Source organism: Thermobia domestica, chromosome 1, assembly GCF_964235325.1.
Source record: "Thermobia domestica chromosome 1, izTheDome1.hap1.1, whole genome shotgun sequence".
NCBI classification, from domain to species: Eukaryota; Metazoa; Arthropoda; class Insecta; order Zygentoma; family Lepismatidae; genus Thermobia; species Thermobia domestica.
Window position 1 is genome coordinate 95,922,660 of NC_137454.1, and position 18,656 is coordinate 95,941,315.

An 18,656-nucleotide genomic window follows, 5' to 3' on the forward strand; every position below is an offset into this window, starting at 1 on the left:
ATAATATACGGCTGCTATTTTAGCAGCTGTTAAGAAATATGTCCGTACAAATGCTTAAAAAACGTTATTTAAAATAAAAAATAATATTTATTATTCTTTCGAATTGCAAATTAGACATATTATACATCTGTCAACTTATAATTCGGAAGATTATGTTCCACGTTCGTCTTGTGCACAAGAAAACCCTACTGCTGTTACTAGTATATAAAAAAAAGAAAAAAAAATAATTGCTCGTAATGAGAAAAACTGGGTAATTTTTACACAACAACTTCCAAAATGCAAGGAAAATATTTAACTAGATGCGAAAATAAAAATGTGTAGTAATTAAGTTAATATTTATTCACCAAATTATTAGACCAAAAGCCAAGGGAGTGTGATAACTCACCCCCCAAAGGAAATTTTTGCCACTATATTAGAAATGTTCCCTAAAATCCTTAGAATCAGAAAATAGATGTTGGTCAACATATAAGAGCAATCCTGGGTCCTGGGGCCCTTAACCCTTTAGTACCCGTGTATATTAACAGGTTTCGATGGGATCTCTTTAAGTGATCGTAGATCAGACCGTTAGTGCAACACTGGAACAAGTATACCTTGATCGATTTGAAAGGTCCTAGGCTTTTAGTTTACGTAATTAACGGGACATTTCTATGTACAAAGTAAAATTAATTGAGGGATATTTAAGAAAATTTCCCTACAAAAGTCGCTTTTTGCAATTCTTTTAGTTCTTACGTGGCGTGTTCTACAATGAATACAACTTCCAAACATGTCTACTGGTATGTAAAGTTATCAAAAAATTCTCGAAGTTATATCGTATGGCATGTATTCTTAATATGTAGTTTTAATATGTAGTTTTTTTAATTGCCGTAATATTAAACACTTTGATATATTCTTTGTGTTCTTGTCTGTCTGTAAGTTAATAACAGTAGCCAGTGGCGTATTTACGATTTTGTTTCGGAGGGGGCTTTGCTAACTTTCGGGGGGGGGGGCTTTGCCTGAAAATGTGAAAATTCAGCAAGATATTTCATATACTTTACTATAGTAAGTAAGATTTCGGGAGGCCTTAAGCCCGGAAGCCCCCCCCCCCTAAATACGGCACTGATAGTAGCACATTCGCCATTCAATAGAAAATTCAATGGTAACAGTTTTGGTCTTGTTGGATCTTTCGAAGGCTTTTGATCTAGTAAATCATGAACTCCTACTGGCCAAAATGAAATATTACAACTTCTCGGAATCAGTTATTAAATGGTTCCACAGCTATCTCTCTTGTAGACAACAACAAGTAATACTAAGAGGAGAAAAGACTCAGGTATCGACCCCATCCCTGATAAAGGCAGGAGTTCCGCAAGGTTCAATATTAGGTCCCCTATTATTTTCACTCTTTTCAGCAGATCTTTCTACAGTCATAAAACATTCATCAGTTCACTTCTATGCGGATGATACCCAGATCTTCATCAGTAGTACACCTGAAAATATTATGGACACAATAGAGTTACTTAATACGGATCTTTTAGCTGTTAGCAACTGGTGCCTTAAGAATGGTCTTTTACTTAATCCATTAAAATGTGTTTTCACTGTATTAGGAACATCACATCAGTTGAGCAAAATAACCCTGATGACCTAAAAGTAACTGTAGAGAATTCCAGTATTCCATTTTCTCCCTTTGTTAAAGATCTAGGCGTAATAATAGACCAAGGGCTTAGCTGGAATAAACACATTTCTGAACAGTGTATTAAAGCTAAGCGCATCTTACGACAGCTTTATAAATTGAAAGGCTATTTATCGCAAGAAACAAGACTATATCTTGTTAACACTCTGATTTTGCCTCTGTTCGATTACTGCGATTCAATATATGGTAGTTCTCTCTCCACTCAAAATACTAGAGCAATTCAGAAAATACAGAATTACTCTATACGCTTCTCTCTCAATTACAGGAAGTCCCAGCATATTCTGCCGGTACTTAATGAAAACAATATCCTAACCATGTCCCGAAGACGATATCTCCGATACTGTTGTTTACTATACAAAATAAATTCACATAAAGCACCACCTTACTTGCATCATAAATTAACATGTAGATCAGAAATTCACCGTTACAATACCCGAGGAAGTAATAAGCTGAATATGCCCCGGCATTCTTTAAAAATAACGGAGAAGGCATTTTCAATCTCGGCAGTAAGAATCTGGAACTCCCTACCAAAGTCAATCACTGACAAACCGTATAATCTATTTAAATCATCACTCCAAACATTATTATTTAGAGATCAGAGACAAAGCATTGGCACACATGACAGGTTTACTACAGTTTGAAATTGGACTAGCAGTATGAGTATAGTTTTTTTTTTTTTTTTATTTACATTTACTGAGTGTTTTATTTATCATTAGTATTATTGAATGTATCATGTTATGTTGTTATTTGTATCTTGTATCTTATTTGTGTCTTTATTTTTTTCTTTCTTTTCTTTGTAATGATGACAAGGGTTAGGTTGCAGAGCAGCCTCCGGCTGAACCTCGCCCGCTGAAATAAAGAGAAATTCAATTCAATTCAATTCAAATCCACGCGTTTTCAGTTATTCTGGAGAAAGAAGAAGAGAAGCTAGTCAGACAGACTACATTTGCAACAAGAAAAGGGATTACTGTTGTGAAAAAATCGAAAATTCTGTGTAATACATTACGCATAAAACGAAATTGACATGAGGACGACAAAATTTCATCGGAAAAGCTTCCATAAAAATTTTCAAGTCAAACAACTGAGGCAAGAAAGTAACACTGCAAAACTGCACCGCTTAACATCAATTTGCATCCAAATTCCTACAGAATACAACACAAACAAACACGGTTTATCGCTGGAACTAACAGTTTCACAAAATTACCACGATTTTTAAGTGATTCTGTTGAATCATGTGTGATGGGAAATTGTACACTCTTAGTGGATAATTCACTATATTTGGAGTGTACTGCTATACGGCAATGTGTAGCCGACATCTGTTTAACGAGGAGCAGTGCGTATTTTGGCAGAAATAGAGCTAAAATGGGGATCACGAAAAAAGGGAAAGGATGTTTCTTGGGAAACGCTAGTGACATGTGTCACTAGAATAGTTGAACGTGCCATTAAAGGAACACCTATTCGTTAAGAAGATGAATCACTACTGTTACAGATTCAAGAAGTGGATCTCATAGCAGCCGAAATGAGTTAACACAACTTGTACCAGATCGTCAAGCTGAAATTGTTCATGGAAGAAACATACCTATAGACAAATCCGTTGAAGGCGTACTCTGTGCAGGTATGTTAGTAAGTGTTTTGGTTATTGAAACAGATTTACTGTTAGGTGTGAGTTCCTTCGTGATCGCCCACGACGGGAATGCTACTATCCAAGAGCTCAGAATTACCTAATCTCTCATGCAGTTTATATTTCCCCTTTAACTGTAAGTGATACGCAAATCCTCGGAAATTATCCCATAAAAAGGGGGAGAACACAGATGAATATTTTTGACTGATGGCTGTAGGTCATCATCCCTTTTGACAACACAATCATACATTGCTGTTTCTAATTCAAATGTTTGTGAATATGAAGATGAGTGGCCTGTAAGGTTGAGCAGAATTATTAATTCTGTACTGCTTGTGAGATATCTGACTGTTAGACCTAGAAGCATCTGCTTTGGCATCAACCATGGTACACCTGAAACAGCTGAACAAACATTTTGCGCTAAAAATTTGGCGACACGGGTTTTCCGAAGATTTGGGTCTATATTACTTCCAGCTAAATGGATAGATATAAACTGAAAAAGGAGATGAGGTATGTCTAAACTCTTGGAATGTAGCAATTTTGCCGTTGGCATCCACAAAAATCTGACGCTTGTCGATGGTGATCAATAAAAGCTAGCAGTAACAATATAACTAAAACACTTACTGACATACCTGCACAGAGCGCGCCTTCAATGGCTTTATTTTTAGGCATGTTTCTTCCACGAATAATATCAGCTCCACGATATGGTATAAGTTGTGGTACCTCATTTCGGCTACTATGAGATCCACTTCTTGAATCTGTAACAATAGTGATTCATCTTCTTATTGAATAAGTTTTCCTTTAATGGCACGTTCAGCTGTCCTACTGAAACGTGTCACTAGAGTTTCCCATTAAACAACCTTTCCCTTTCTTCGTGATCCCAATTTTAGCTTTATTTCTGGCAAAATACGCACTGCTCCTCGTTAAACAGGATATCTGCTGTATACTGCCGTATGATAGCACACCGCAAGTATCCACTAAGAGTGTACAATTTTCCGCCACACATGATTCAACAGAATGACTTAGCAATCGTGGTAATTTTGTGAAAATTTGAAAGTCCCAGCGATAGACCGTGTTTGTTTGTGTCGTATTCTGTAGGAATTTGGATGCAAATTGATATTAAGCGGTGCACTTTTAAAGTGTCACTCTCTTGCCACAGTTCTTTCACCTGAAAGTGTTTATGGAAGCTTTTTTGATTAAATTTGTCGTCTTCATGTCAGTTGCGCTTTATGAGTAATGTATTACACAGAGTTTTCGATTTTTTTCACAACAGTAATCCCTTTCCGTGTTGCAAATGTACTCTGTCTGACTGGCTTCTTTTTGTTTGTCATTCTTCTCCAGAATAACTGAAAACACGTGGATTTCAGGGCAAAAGTGTTACTATTATTAACTTACTGACAGACAAGAATACAAAGAATATATCAAATTGTTTAATATTACGGCAATTAAAAAACTACATATTACATACTATATTAAGTGCACATATATTAAGAATACATGCCATACGATATAACTTCGAGAATTTTTTGATAACTTCACATACCAGTAGACATGTTTGGAAGTTGTAGTCATTGTAGAACACCAAAACAAGTATTGTCAAAAGAACATAACGTAACTGCACAACAATAAAATCATTGCTTTGAAATAATTTCTATTATACCATGGACCAACAAACCATAAAACCTTCCTGGGGGAATTCTCGGTACTGGGAATCTATCGTAATATAACGAATAAGAAAATCAACTAGAATAAATTGTATAACTTGTTTTCTATAGAGAAATAAAACGGAACATTGACACAAGTCATACTCGTAGTTCCATGAAAATCAATTATTATGAATCCTGTGAAGAATACAAAATACGTATTTCCTCTGCTGCTATTTGATGGATCAAGACGAAATTTTCAGTTTAAATCGAACATAAAATGGGACACATAAATACATTTTATTATTCACCTAGTTTGCAGTGTTGTCACGTAATAACTGTACATTGACACAAAGTCATACTTGTACTTCCATGAAGATAAATTATTATGAACCCTGTGAGGACTATAAACTACATATTTTCTTTGCTGCTATTTGATGGATCAAGACCAAATTCTCAGTTTAAGTTGAACATAGAACATAAATACATTTTATCATTCACCTAGTTTGTAGTGTTGCAGTAGTAGTGGCCCCCGTATATCTAGTCGAGTCAGCAAAATTTTAGTGACGTCATAGGTCAAAGGTCAATGACCTTGGCCCGGGATCAATGAGTTGGGGTACTTAGGACCATCCTCTCTAAATTTTGGCAGGGGTGCCTTGGCCCACCCTCTAAATTTTGGCAGGGTTACATAGGGCCACCCCTTAAATTTTGGAAATTGCCAAATCTAAAAATTGGGTGTATTAGCCTAGGACCAGGGTATGAACCTCTATTAGTATTTGGGGTCTATGTCGCTGTCTTTTATGGGTAAAAAATTGCCAAAAATTAAATTTCGGGGGTTTTCGACCTAATTTATCACCTTTGATGAGGTGTTATTACCTTATATAGTTATATGGGCATATACAGGGGTCCATTTCCTTTCATAAGATATGGGTATATTCATGCACCCCTTTAAATTTTTGGGAGAGGTACCTTGGCCCACCCCTAAATTTTGGAAATTGCTCAATTTCAACATTTGGTATTATAGTATAGGACCCTAATATGTATCATGATACATTTGGATGGTCCACCTCGTTCCCTTTTATGGGTACACAATTGGCAAAATATAAACGTAAGCAATACGTTGTACCACGTGTTTGGTTTTTGGTTCATTTTATCCCCTTTGATGAGGTCCTATTACCTTATATGGTTATATGGTCATGTATAGGGGTCCATTACCTACCATAAGACATGGGTATATTGATGCACCCCTTTAAATTTTTGGGAGGGGTATCTTGGCCCACCCCTAAATTTTGGAAATTGCTCAATTTCAACATTTGGTATTATAGTATAGGACCCTAATATGTATCATGATAAATTTAGATGGTCCACCTCGTTCCCTTTTGTGGGTAAAAAAATGCCAAAATAAAAACGTAAGCAATACGTTGTACCACGTGTTTGGTTTTTGGCTCATTTTATCTCCCTTGATGAGGTCCTATTACCTTATATGGTTATATGGTCATGTATAGGGGTCCATTACCTATCATAAGACATGGGTACATTGGTGCACCCCTTTAAATTTTTGGGAGGGGTACCTAGGCCCACCCCTTTAATTTTGGAAATTCTTCAATTTAACCATTTTGTACCACAGTACAGGACCTCAATATGTATTATGATAAATTTGGATTTTCCAACTCGTTCCCTTTCATGGGTACAAATTGCCAAATTTTAGTACAACCACGTGTTTGGTTTTGACCTAAGTTATCCCCTTTGATGAGATCCTATGATTATATAACGGTCAATTATCTTACATAAGACAGGTATATTAGTGCATCCTTTTTAAAATTTGGGAGGGGCCCACCCCTTAAATTTTGGAAATTGTTTAATATAAGCATTTGGTGTTATAGTATAGGACATCAACATGTATCACTATAAATTTGAGTGATCCATCACGTTCCCTTTTATGGGTAAAGAACTACCAAAAATCAAATTTCGGAGGTTATTGACCCCCCCCCCTTTGATGAGGTCTTATTACCTTATATGATTATATGGACATGTATAGGGGTCTATTTTATTTTTTAAGATATAGATACATTGGTGCATCCGTTGAAAATTTTGAAGGAGTACACTGGCCCGCCACCTTAAATTTTGGAGATTGCCAAATGTAAACATTTAATATAGTACTATAGGATCCTAATATGTATTAGTATAAATTTGGGTGGTCCATTTTGTTCCCTCTTATGGATAAAAATGTTAAAAATTCAAATTTCGGAGGTTGACCCCCTTTGATGCGGTTTTATTACCTTATATATATATATGAATGTGTTCAGGGGTCTATTTTCTCTTATAAGACATGAGAACATCGATGCTTTCATTTTAAAATTTGGCAGAGGTCCATTGGCTCACCCTTAAAGTTAGGAAATTGCCAATTTGGTATAATAATATAGGTTCTTATAAATTTCGTTTCCTTTCATGGGTAAAAAATTGCCAAAAATTTAAATGAGCCCTTTGATAAGGATGAATGAGTACAGAGGTTTATTACCTTTATATTTTTATATTCCCTTTTAAATTTTGTTGGGGTACATAGAATCATTTCTTAAATTTGGAATTATCAAATAACAAGTAGGTGTCCCTCTTATGGATAAATATTCAAATAACAAGTAGTTGTCCCTCTTATGGATAAATATTCAAATTTTAAAGGTTATTGACCTATTTTATCTTTCTTGATACGGCTTTATTATTGAATGAGTACAGGATTTATTACTTTTTCGTAAGACACAGGTGTATTTGTGTACCAATCTTAAATTTTGGGAGGGATACATTTCTCATCGTTAAATAAATAATTGGTAATTGTTCTTAAACTTGGATGGTATCTCATTCTTTGGGTAAATCATTGTCAAATATGAGTATGATCACGTGATCAGTTATTGGCCTATGATGGGATTAGGAGTCCAGGACATTGGTACATTGAAACTTTGTAGGATAATTTGAGAATTGTCAAATAAAATTACGTCATTAGTTTTGATTATTCCCGCCAAATTTAAACGTAAGCAATATGATGTACCACGTGATTGACCTTGATGAGGTAGAGTACAGGGACTCATTTCCTTTGTTGCGGTACTTCGTAAGTTTGAGTACACACTTCTAGGAAACAGTTGGTTCTACTAAGGTAAACAATTGACGGATATTATTGACTTTATTGAACATACATATAATGATATGGTTAATTTAAAGACAGGTATATCGAGAGAAGTATTCTTTAAATTGGAGTTGTGATAAACAGAATTTTAACATAAGGCGCGAAATTTGAAACAATACTTTGAACTTTAATCACAGCTCATAGTCTCAGATCATTGGTGTTGGTTGATTTGACCTTGAGCTTTAGAAATCTGATGGCTAACTTTATTGCATCTTATGACTCATAGTCTAAATGCAATACATGCTACAGTATTGCATATACAATGATTTACCGAAAGAATGAGATACCATCCAATTTTAAGAACAATTACCAATTATTTATTAAAAATGAGAAATGTACCCCTCCCAAAATTTAAGATTGGTACACAAATACACTTGTGTCTTACGAAAAAAGTAATAAATCCTGTACTCATTCAATAATAAAGCCGTATCAAAAAAGATAAAAATAGGTCAATAACCTTTAAAATTTGAATATTTATCCATAAGAGGGACACCTACTTGTTATTTGATAATTCCCAAATTTAAGAAATGATTCTATGTACCCCAACAAAATTTAAAAGGGAATATAAAAATATAAAGGTAATAAACCTCTGTACTCATTCATCCTTATCAAAGTGCTCATTTACATTTTTGGCAATTTTTTACCCATGAAAGGAAACGAAATTTATAAGAACCTATATTATTATACCAACTTGGGCAATTTCCTAACTTTAAGGAAGCCAATGGACCTCTGCCAAATTTTAAGATGAAAGCATCGATGTTCTCACGTCTTATAAAAGAAATTAGACCCCTGAACACATTCATATATTCATATAAGGTAATAAAACCGCATCAAAGGGGGTCAATAACCTCCGAAATTTGAATTTTTAACATTTTTATCCATAAAAGGGAACAAAATGGACCACCCAAATTTATACTAATACATATTAGGATCCTATAGTACTATATTAAATGTTTACATTTGGCAATCTCCAAAATTTAAGGTGGCGGGCCAGTGTACTCCTCCAAAATTTTCAACGGATGCACCAATGTATCTATATCTTAAAAAATAAAATATACCCCTATACATGTCCATATAATCATATAAGGTAAGACCTCATCAAAGGGGGGGTTAATAACCTCCGAAATTTGATTTTTGGTAGTTCTTTACCCATAAAAGGGAACGTGATGGATCACTCAAATTTATAGTGATACATGTTGATGTCCTATACTATAACACCAAATGCTTATATTAAACTAACTAACTAACTAACTCTATGGCCTATGGAACCCGGAGGTTCAGTGCTTATATTAAACAATTTCCAAAATTTAAGGGGTGGGCCCCTCCCAAATTTTAAAAAGGATGCACTAATATACCTGTCTTATGTAAGATAATTGACCGTTATATAATCATACGATCTCATCAAAGGGGGTAACAGGTCAAAACCAAATACGTGGTCGTACTCGACAATCTTTTGCCCATGAAAGGGAACGAGGTGAACCATCCAAATTTATCATGATACATATTGAGGTCCTGTTCTATAATACGGAATGCTCAAATCGGAAAACTTCCAAAATTAAAGGGGTGGGCCAAGGTACCTCTCCCAAAAATTTAAAGGGGTGCATCAATATACCCATGTCTAATGGTAGGTAATGGACCCTATACATGACCATATAACCATATAAGGTAATAGGACCTCATCAAAGGGGATAAATTAAATCAAAAACCCCCGAAATTTATTTTTTGGCAATTTTTTACCCATAAAAGGGAACGACATACACCCCCAATACTAACCAAACACGTGTTACAACGTATTGCTTACGTTTATATTTTGGCAATTTTGTACCCCTAAAAGGGTACGAGATGGACCATCCAAATTTATCATGATACATATTAGGGTCCTATACTATAATACCAAATGTTGAAATTGAGCAATTTCAAAAATTAGGGGGTGGGCCAAGGTACCCCTCCCAAAAATTTAAAGGAACGAGGTGGACCATCCAAATTTATCGTGATACATATTAGGGTCCTATGCTATGATACCAAATGTTTAAATTTGAAAGGGAATGGACCCCTGTATATGCCCATATAACTATATAAGGTAATAACACTTCATCAAAGGTGATAAATTAAGTCAAAAACCCCCGAAATTTATTTTTTGGCAATTTTTTACCCATAAAAGGGAACGACATAGACTCCCAATACTAATAGAGGTACATACGCTGGTCCTAGGCTAATATACCCAATTTTTAGATTTGACAATTTCCAAAATTTAAGGGGGTGGCCCTATGTACCCTGCCAAAATTTTGGGGGTGGGCCAAGGCACCCCTGCCAAAATTTAGAGGGGTGGTCCTAAGTACCCCTAGGTCATTGACCCCGGGCCAAGGTCACGTATATATATTATATATATATATATATATATATATATATATATATATATATATATATATATATATATATATATATATATATATATATAAAAGGTTTGCTAGCTACGGTGTAGCTAGCATCAATTGCTAAGGCTATACCCTCTACTAGGGAAAGAGATTTGACATAATTATGGGGAAAAGGATTGTTGTTGGGCAAAGGGACATTTATGGACTTTATTTAACATCCATTAGCATTTTTGTAATCTGAAGATGGAGTTCGGAAGTCTGAGTAGACTTACTATTTATGGTTTGATGAGTGAAATGAAATTATGATGAAATGCTGCAAAGACGACACAGCACAAAGGAACTGATTAATAAGACGAATGCTGGATTATAGTTTTCTGTCCAGGCGCGACTCTGGATATGAGGCGGCTCTGTTAATAACAAGTGAGTTTACTGTGCATGATATGAAGGTGAGATATGGGCCGGAATGTGTGACGTACTGAGGATACTGATGATGTTATAGTTCGGATGATCTGGAGGTACAGTATATTTGTATAATGCAGAAAGCAGTGATAGAGGTATAGGCGTGTGGCGATGGCTTTGAGTGTAGGGAGCGTCACTGTAAACGGTTTCAAAAAAGAGAGCGTGTTCGCTGTCATAACGTTGAGTGATAACGTTATAACGTGTCATAACGTTAAGACGAAGAGCTTCAAGATGGAAAAGAAGGTGAGGAAATGTGATGTGGTCATACAGTTCACGGGTTGGACTCGGTAACTGTATGCGGTAGGATAATCGGAGAGCATGTCGTTCCATTATTAACAGCTTTTCATAATGTTTTGCGCTTGCTGATATCCATGCGGTGCGGAACGAGACGGAGGAAGACCTTGTACATGTTGATGAGCGTGGAAGACTGGAGACCCCATGTTGTACCAATGAGACTTTTAAGTAAATTTAATCTATTTTTGGCTTTGCTTACGACGGTAGCGAGGTGTGGACGCCATGTAAGATGGCGATCAAATGTTATACTCAAGTAGCTCACTGTCTTTGAGTACTGTATTGCAGCATCATTGACTGAAAGGGCAAGACGAGCTGGGTTTCGATGAACTTGTGATCGACGTTTTGGTGGAAGAAGGACTATGGGCTGAGTTTTGGTAGCGTTTATTGTTACGCGCCAAGTCCGACACCAACCGCTAAACCGAAGAATAACTTCATTCATTGCAGTGTTTATTTGAGAGATAGTTTTAGCTAACAGCAGGAAAGCCGTGTCATCGGCGTACTGAAAATTATGAATATTTTGAGGTAAGGACGGCATGTCAGCGACATAAAGTAGATGAAGCCAGGCGGTTTGTAAGGAAATTATAGATGAAGCGGATGTACGTGATAGGAAGACAGAAAGACAGAAGTTTAAATAGAAGTCCCATGTGCCATACGTTATCAAATGCCTTTTCGAGATCGAATAAAACTAAACTGACAGTCTTGGAAGAATTGTAATGATTAGTGATCATGTTGGTGAGGCGAAGTAACTGATCATTAATACTATATTCTGGTCGGAAACCAGCCTGATGCAAAGGTAACTAATTTTTTGCTGTTAAGTGAGGTGAAGTCTGTTGACAAGGATGCGTTCCAATATTCTGCTGAAAGTCGGGGTTAATTGTATGGGCCTGTAAGATGATACGGTATTCAGTTGTTTGTGTGGCTTAGCAAACATGAGTGTTTTGGAAGTCTTCCACTAAGCCTGTGCGGAGAATAAACGTAAAGATAGTTGCCAAAAGGTGTAGTAAGACGAAATTCGCTTCTTTGACATGACGATAACTGATTGAGTCCAGACCTGGGGCGGTCTTGCGTTTGCGAGCCGTGACGAAGTTGATATCTGTTAAAGTGATAGGCGTAGCGAGAGGATGGTCAGATAAAATATGGGAAGTTCTGGTGAATTTATGTTAAAGATATGTGTGGCATGCCACGGAGGAATGGCAGCTTCAGATAGCGTGAAGATAGATTGTAGATAGGTTGCGAAGGCGTCTGCTTTCCCTTTATCCGTCTGAATAGGATTTTCGTTTTCTATAAGAGGATAGGTAGTGTGGATCTTGCGACCTGTAAGTATGTAGAAACGGTGTCAGTATCTGGATGTGTGTGCAGTGTCAGCCAAATTATTGCAAGCTTTTATCCATTGTCGGAGTTTATATGTTTTAACATAATTATTGTGAACTGTGCGTTGAAATTGACGATGTAAGAGCAATTTTCTGTACGTTTGTAATCTCTGTAGAGTGCTCGTGAGCGTCTGATAAGTGGTAAATAATGGAGTGGGAGCGTTCGGTGATAACTGTGGGGTGTACTAGTTGGTATAAAACGGCTGGTTGCAACTGATATGGATTAATTTACAATTTTATTAATAGCTGTCTCTATAACCAGTGTACAACAGTTATGTAATTATCAATTTTTAATAAAATAAATTTCACATTTTCATACAATATTGTGCTTAGGTGTTTACACAAATATTTTCTGATATATTGAATTAATATTTTCTGTACATACAATGTTAATATACAGGATATATTAACATTAGATAGATATCAAATCAAAAACAGGATAATAACCTTGCATGCTTTCTATACATATAGCATACATCACTACTTTACTGTAATATTGGCCCACACATAAATAGAAATTACTTGTACCGTACTTTTCATATCTATCCACATTTCACTACTTATAATTAAATACAAATATTATCAAATTACAATACAACTACCATTCTGGGCAGCTAAAAGCATGCATTTGTGCCAGAATCAAAATAGAAAGATAATCAAATCTACATATTTGTAGGACTTACTAGGGATGATACCATACTGGGACCAAGTACCTGATGAAAACCTATATATCGTTTGAAAGCTCTTGCCATGTGAAGGACGAAACAGTTTTCAAATCACGGGCAAACCCGCAAACTGGCCCCATATGGGGCCTGTTTGTTGGTGTTTGTGACCCTCTGTATGGTATACTGGACATAAATAAAAATAAATGTTACGATGCACCACACATAAGTCCCTGAGCCCATCGTGTTCCTGTTTGGTTCACTGCTAGAACGTGACTCGGGTAAGGGTTTGATAATATCACTTTGCACCCAAACGTACCCATTTCGTCAGTGTTGCCGACGAATTGTAAAAACAACGTTGCAGATGATTCTGTACCACTCGATGTATATCCATGAAAGGTGGCACAAATAATCATTCGTCACTAGAGAAAATATATGTCGGACATATTCCTCTCCCAAGGACCCCAGTTTGTCAGTGTTGCCAACCAAGTATAAAAATAAGAAACTGTAAAATAGGTTCCGTACGATGAGACGTTTATACATCAAGCATGGCAGAAACATCACACAAACTATGGCAAAAAGATGTTGAGTGTGGCTGTCTCCCAACCATTCTAGGCTTTCAGTGTTGCCAACAAGTGTAAATATATAGTAATGTTGAAAATTGTATGAATGCCATTGAAAGAATATATGACAAATGTGACAGAAGGAGCATTGGACAATGGAAAACATAGTGTATGTCCCCGTCTGATAGTATTGAGGATGATAGTATTAGTCATGACAAGCAATCGGTTCGACACATCAACCGGTACACATCAACCATGAATATTTTGTGTATATATACAGAACCGGTTGTTAAAAAATTAGAATAACACCACTGGTTATTGTTAACAACTACTCCGAAAATAATTAGTTTATTTGAATAATTGTGTGAACAACGAACCGCAGATACTATCTAGACCAATGATTCTCAACCAAAATTCCTATCACGACTCTCATTTTATCACATTCTCTTGCCAGCGACCCCCTTATAATTTCTGGTTTTAATATTCCTATTGTGGAAATCTCACGATATCCATATATATTGCTATAATAGTAGAATCCTTTATTTGTATATACTGGATACAGTAACTTCCCTAAAAGCGAATGGATTAAAACTAAATTTGCTCAGTTTATTCATACTATAAATACTGAATCCGATCCACCTTACTGTTTTAAAATGGAGGCCGTTTGAAAATTTTAAAACTTCATAACTCCCTTACTTTTGGTTCACATGCTAAAAAAAATAAAATGATTTCTAATTTTGGTTTTAAAAACTTGGACAGTTGCTTAAAAAAGTTATTGAGTATTTTAAATGACTTGATAATGTGCTTCACGAAGATTGAACCGATCTTTGTCGCACTAGTCATGCTCAGATATCTCATTAGCTTTCAATTTTAGTTGTATTTAATATTCAGGTTTTGTTGCATTTGTATTTTTCTGTATTTCAATATGCAGTTCTCAGTTTCATATCGTACTTCTTTCATTTAAGTTGATTTTTTAACAACTCTGCACCTGTTGAAAATATTTAGTAGATCTTTTCTTTCTTTCTTTTCTTTTCTTTTCTTTTCTTTTCTTTTTTCTTTTTCTTTTTTTTTTGTTAACAGTATGTGTAAAAGGAAAAATATGCATATCAGAACAAAATTCAAAATAATACTTTAAAATATTTTCCGGTATTAGGTTCTAATTATATTTATCTCTTGCGCTTATCTTCGCGACCCTCCAGGTTGAGAAACCTTGATTTAGACCACTGTCCCTTAGATCAAGAATTAATTGTGATTTCGATGTATAATTGTACACAAAATATTCATTATTCAGGAAAAAAGTACTTGCTGTAATATTGAAAAAAATATATTTCAGAATTATGATTTCAGCGCAATCAAATAGCATTACAAATATGTCGCTTTTAATTCTATGATTTTAAAAATGTCCACATAAGCTTATTAACTTCATCTGGACTATCCTGCTGAATAAAGTGATTGCCTCCTTTCACAATCTCAAGTTGTAAATTCACGGCATATTTCTTCGCTTTTTCCAACAATGCAAGATGCAAGAAGTCATCGTGTTCGCCGAAAATGTATAATCCAGGTACCTTGATTCCTGCTTTCTCATATTTTAGATTCAATGGTCTTGAATGTGTTCGCCTAAACGATGCTCTATAATAATTTATTGGAGGTGTAATTGCACCTGTAAATACAAAATATTACGAAAGGTTAAGACAAATAAAAAAAATGGTTTCACGTTAACAATAAAGTTCATTACTTAAGATATATTTTAAGATCTTTTCTACGAAATTTTGAGTTATCTACTTCAAGCATAAAGCATCTTCATGTGGTACTTGCAGCTCTCATGTTTACCCATCACTTTGTTCTTTCTTGATATCTTAAAAAAACTAGTTCCAACATAATGTTTGCCACAAATTCAAAATTTACGATGTGGGATCGAATCTTCGATTCTGTAAACAAGCGCTTCTTTCTATATTTACATATATATTATATGACTATTACAATTGTGATTTAATGGTTCAGTAATATCAATCAAACACAGGAATATTTTATGTAGTATTTTAGAAAAACTCGGTTGAGAAAAATACCAAACAACCAAAACTTACAGCAATATCATAAAAGACATTGAAGAACCAAAATGTAATATCTTTCAGTGTAGCCAGTGAGTAAACAATGTATGGAACACTTTGGATGATACAGAAATATAAATGTTGTAGCAACATTGACGAAAACAATACTAAAAACTATACATCAAAATATTTTTTATCTAACTTAATTGCTTCCTGTAAGGACAGACATTGAGAATATGCACGAGATCAGTTAGAGCTTCATAACATTCATTGCATAAGTTAGAATTCATATTTACAATATAGCGATAAATTAATGTATTATATGAGGCGTTCCGGGTAGTAGTAAGGTCAAACTCAACAAAGGTTTGTTTCCTGAAAATTACTCTAAACGGTTAAAATAGCCGTCCATTTATTCGGATTACGTAAAGTGGGAATTATTAGATTGTAATGTTAGTGCATACGTTACTCCACACGATAACTTTTAAACAAAATCGAATCTTTGGATTCTGGTTTTTTGCAATAACGATTGGCATGGTTCAGTTCATTAATAAGTGAAACCGTTATCATCTTCACGTGTTAACAGTGACTATAACGGTAGCTATCCATATCCAATTTTATAGAATTGAAACAAGGTATATGACTGTAGAAGGTTTAAAGTTACATAGTGTGGCGCTAGATGCCACCAAACATCCTCCAGCAGTTAACGCTTACCGGACGAAATTGAAACTTCTAGATGTGATCCTTTTAATACCATTAACAGTTTATTTCGAAACTGTATTTTCTAAGAGGAAGAGGAACAACTTCCATAAACTATACGCATGAAAAATATAGGCGCTCCCAAACTAACGGTGCTTATTCTCTATATGAGAGACATGTAGACTATCATCCACTTCAAACATTGCACTTTGTAATTCATATGATTTGCGATGTGTACGTATCGTGAAACTCTGCATTGTCAAGATTCTTCAGTTTGTTCTCATCTTCTGGCTTCAAGTATTGTTCTGAACACATTTTTATATCTTTAGTCTGCGTTCTTCAATGGAGGGAATCAGAGCCTTAGCCATACGTGGTACGCTGAACCCGTTACGATGGTTCGGATTACCTTAAACCATAGGTCCATGTCTTTCTCGGTGCTGAAAAGGAACGTTCAAGTTCTCCTTTAGCCCATCCCGCATAACCGTGGGACGTAAACTCAAAGGAATGTTCAAGTTTACCAACAAACAAAACGAGACACCATATTGTTTCGTAGGCAGCCCTATAGCCAACAACGATCAGCAAATGTTCTTAACTACAGCAATCATTTACCAAATTTCATATCTAGGGTTGTATATCTAGTGGTTCAAAAAGATTTCCTCCTTCACCTGGGTCCATCATATTTGGTTTCTCCCGTTTGACGGAAAGTTTCTTGAGATTCATATAGGTAATATAGATTTGATATTCTGTGTTTTCAGGAAGCTTCCATTAGCAATTGTCATGCTTGAACAAATTAGTAGTTTACAAGCAACTTTCTCTCCCCCCACGTGCATCATATTTAATTTGTCTTTAATTTTCAAAATGTGTGCAAGTGAGAGTGATATGTATATGCTTATTCTGTGTATCAAGTAGTATTAGCAAACCACATTTAATTTCTGTATATTTTGATGCGGAAAGTTCAAAAATTTCAATCTTCTTGTATCTGCCAAATTGAAATCATCTCTCATAGGCTAACATTTTGGTGTGTTGTTTCTCAAATTCGTGCAATGAGATGTTCATATCATGTGAAACAAAAAAAAATCCAAATAGCTATCAGTTTCCTTGCCTTATGTTAAACGGGTCAAAAGAAGCTTACAATAATGGTAAAATTTCTTCCTCTTCAATCAAAACGTCTGGTGGAATTTTTAAAATAAGTGAAAGACCATAGTGATTTGTACTATGTGAAACATTGTGAAAGAATTGGTGGAATGAGAATGCGGAAGGAAACGGGAGAACCTCGTGAAAATCCACAGACACGATGTCGTCCGCCACAAACTAACATGGCCTGGGATTGATCCAAGAACCTCTCGCACTAGATAAGCACTCTACCACTGAGCCACTCTACAAGATTTACCACTATTAGTATTGAGATAAGTATTCAATTTCCACTAGAAATATATAATTCTTATTGTGTCATATTGTAATAAGCTTGAGTCGATTCCAAGAATGATCCATAAGTTTAATTTTGTTACAATATGCTGAGTACTAACCTACACGTATTTTTATTGAGATTAGCTGTATAACATGAGTGACGTACCTGGCTGAGAAAAGACGTATTTGAAAGCCTCAATATCATCTTCGGTAATCTGATTTGGTTTATGATTATTCATGAATATGGCCTTGAAAATTGCAAAATCATTCCTTCGAAAATAGACCTCTGGAAGCCAAGGTAATTGGTGGAAAAAGATATACCTGAAAAATATTAGATTTATTACATTTTTATTTACAATAATCAACTATAGTACACCCAAATTCAACTTGTCATTTATCACACAATCATACTAGATATCTTAGCTGGAATTCGAAAAATCGCCATGTGCGGAACTGGTAACTTTCCGGATGAAGCAACAAACGTGCTCTCTCATTTACATTATTAACAAGTATAATATTTGTTTCGTTACTACAGAGAAAATATTAAGAATATAGGAATATAATGCAAGACAACTTTCTGCTCATATTGCAATGCATAAGTCATTTGCGACGGTCATGTCGAAAAGCTATTTTTTTGAGGGGCAAAGACGAAGGATCATTGTATCTTAAACCCATAGATC

At 35.3% G+C, this 18,656-nt stretch overlaps 1 protein-coding gene across 1 annotated transcript in view; it reads right to left on the reverse strand.

Moving 5' to 3' along the window:
* Nucleotides 1-15,133: 15,133 nt before the first annotated feature.
* LOC145687451 (epoxide hydrolase 4-like) overlaps nucleotides 15,134-18,656 on the reverse strand; it is a 51,121-nt gene continuing 47,598 nt past the window's right edge. Inside the window, exons 5-6 of the mRNA XM_081760906.1 lie at nucleotides 18,143-18,297; nucleotides 15,134-15,485 (exon numbers count right to left, since the gene is read on the reverse strand). Of these exons, the coding sequence (XP_081617032.1) occupies nucleotides 15,211-15,485; nucleotides 18,143-18,297 (430 nt within the window). The 3' untranslated portion in view covers nucleotides 15,134-15,210. The remainder of the gene's footprint in view (nucleotides 15,486-18,142; nucleotides 18,298-18,656) is intronic.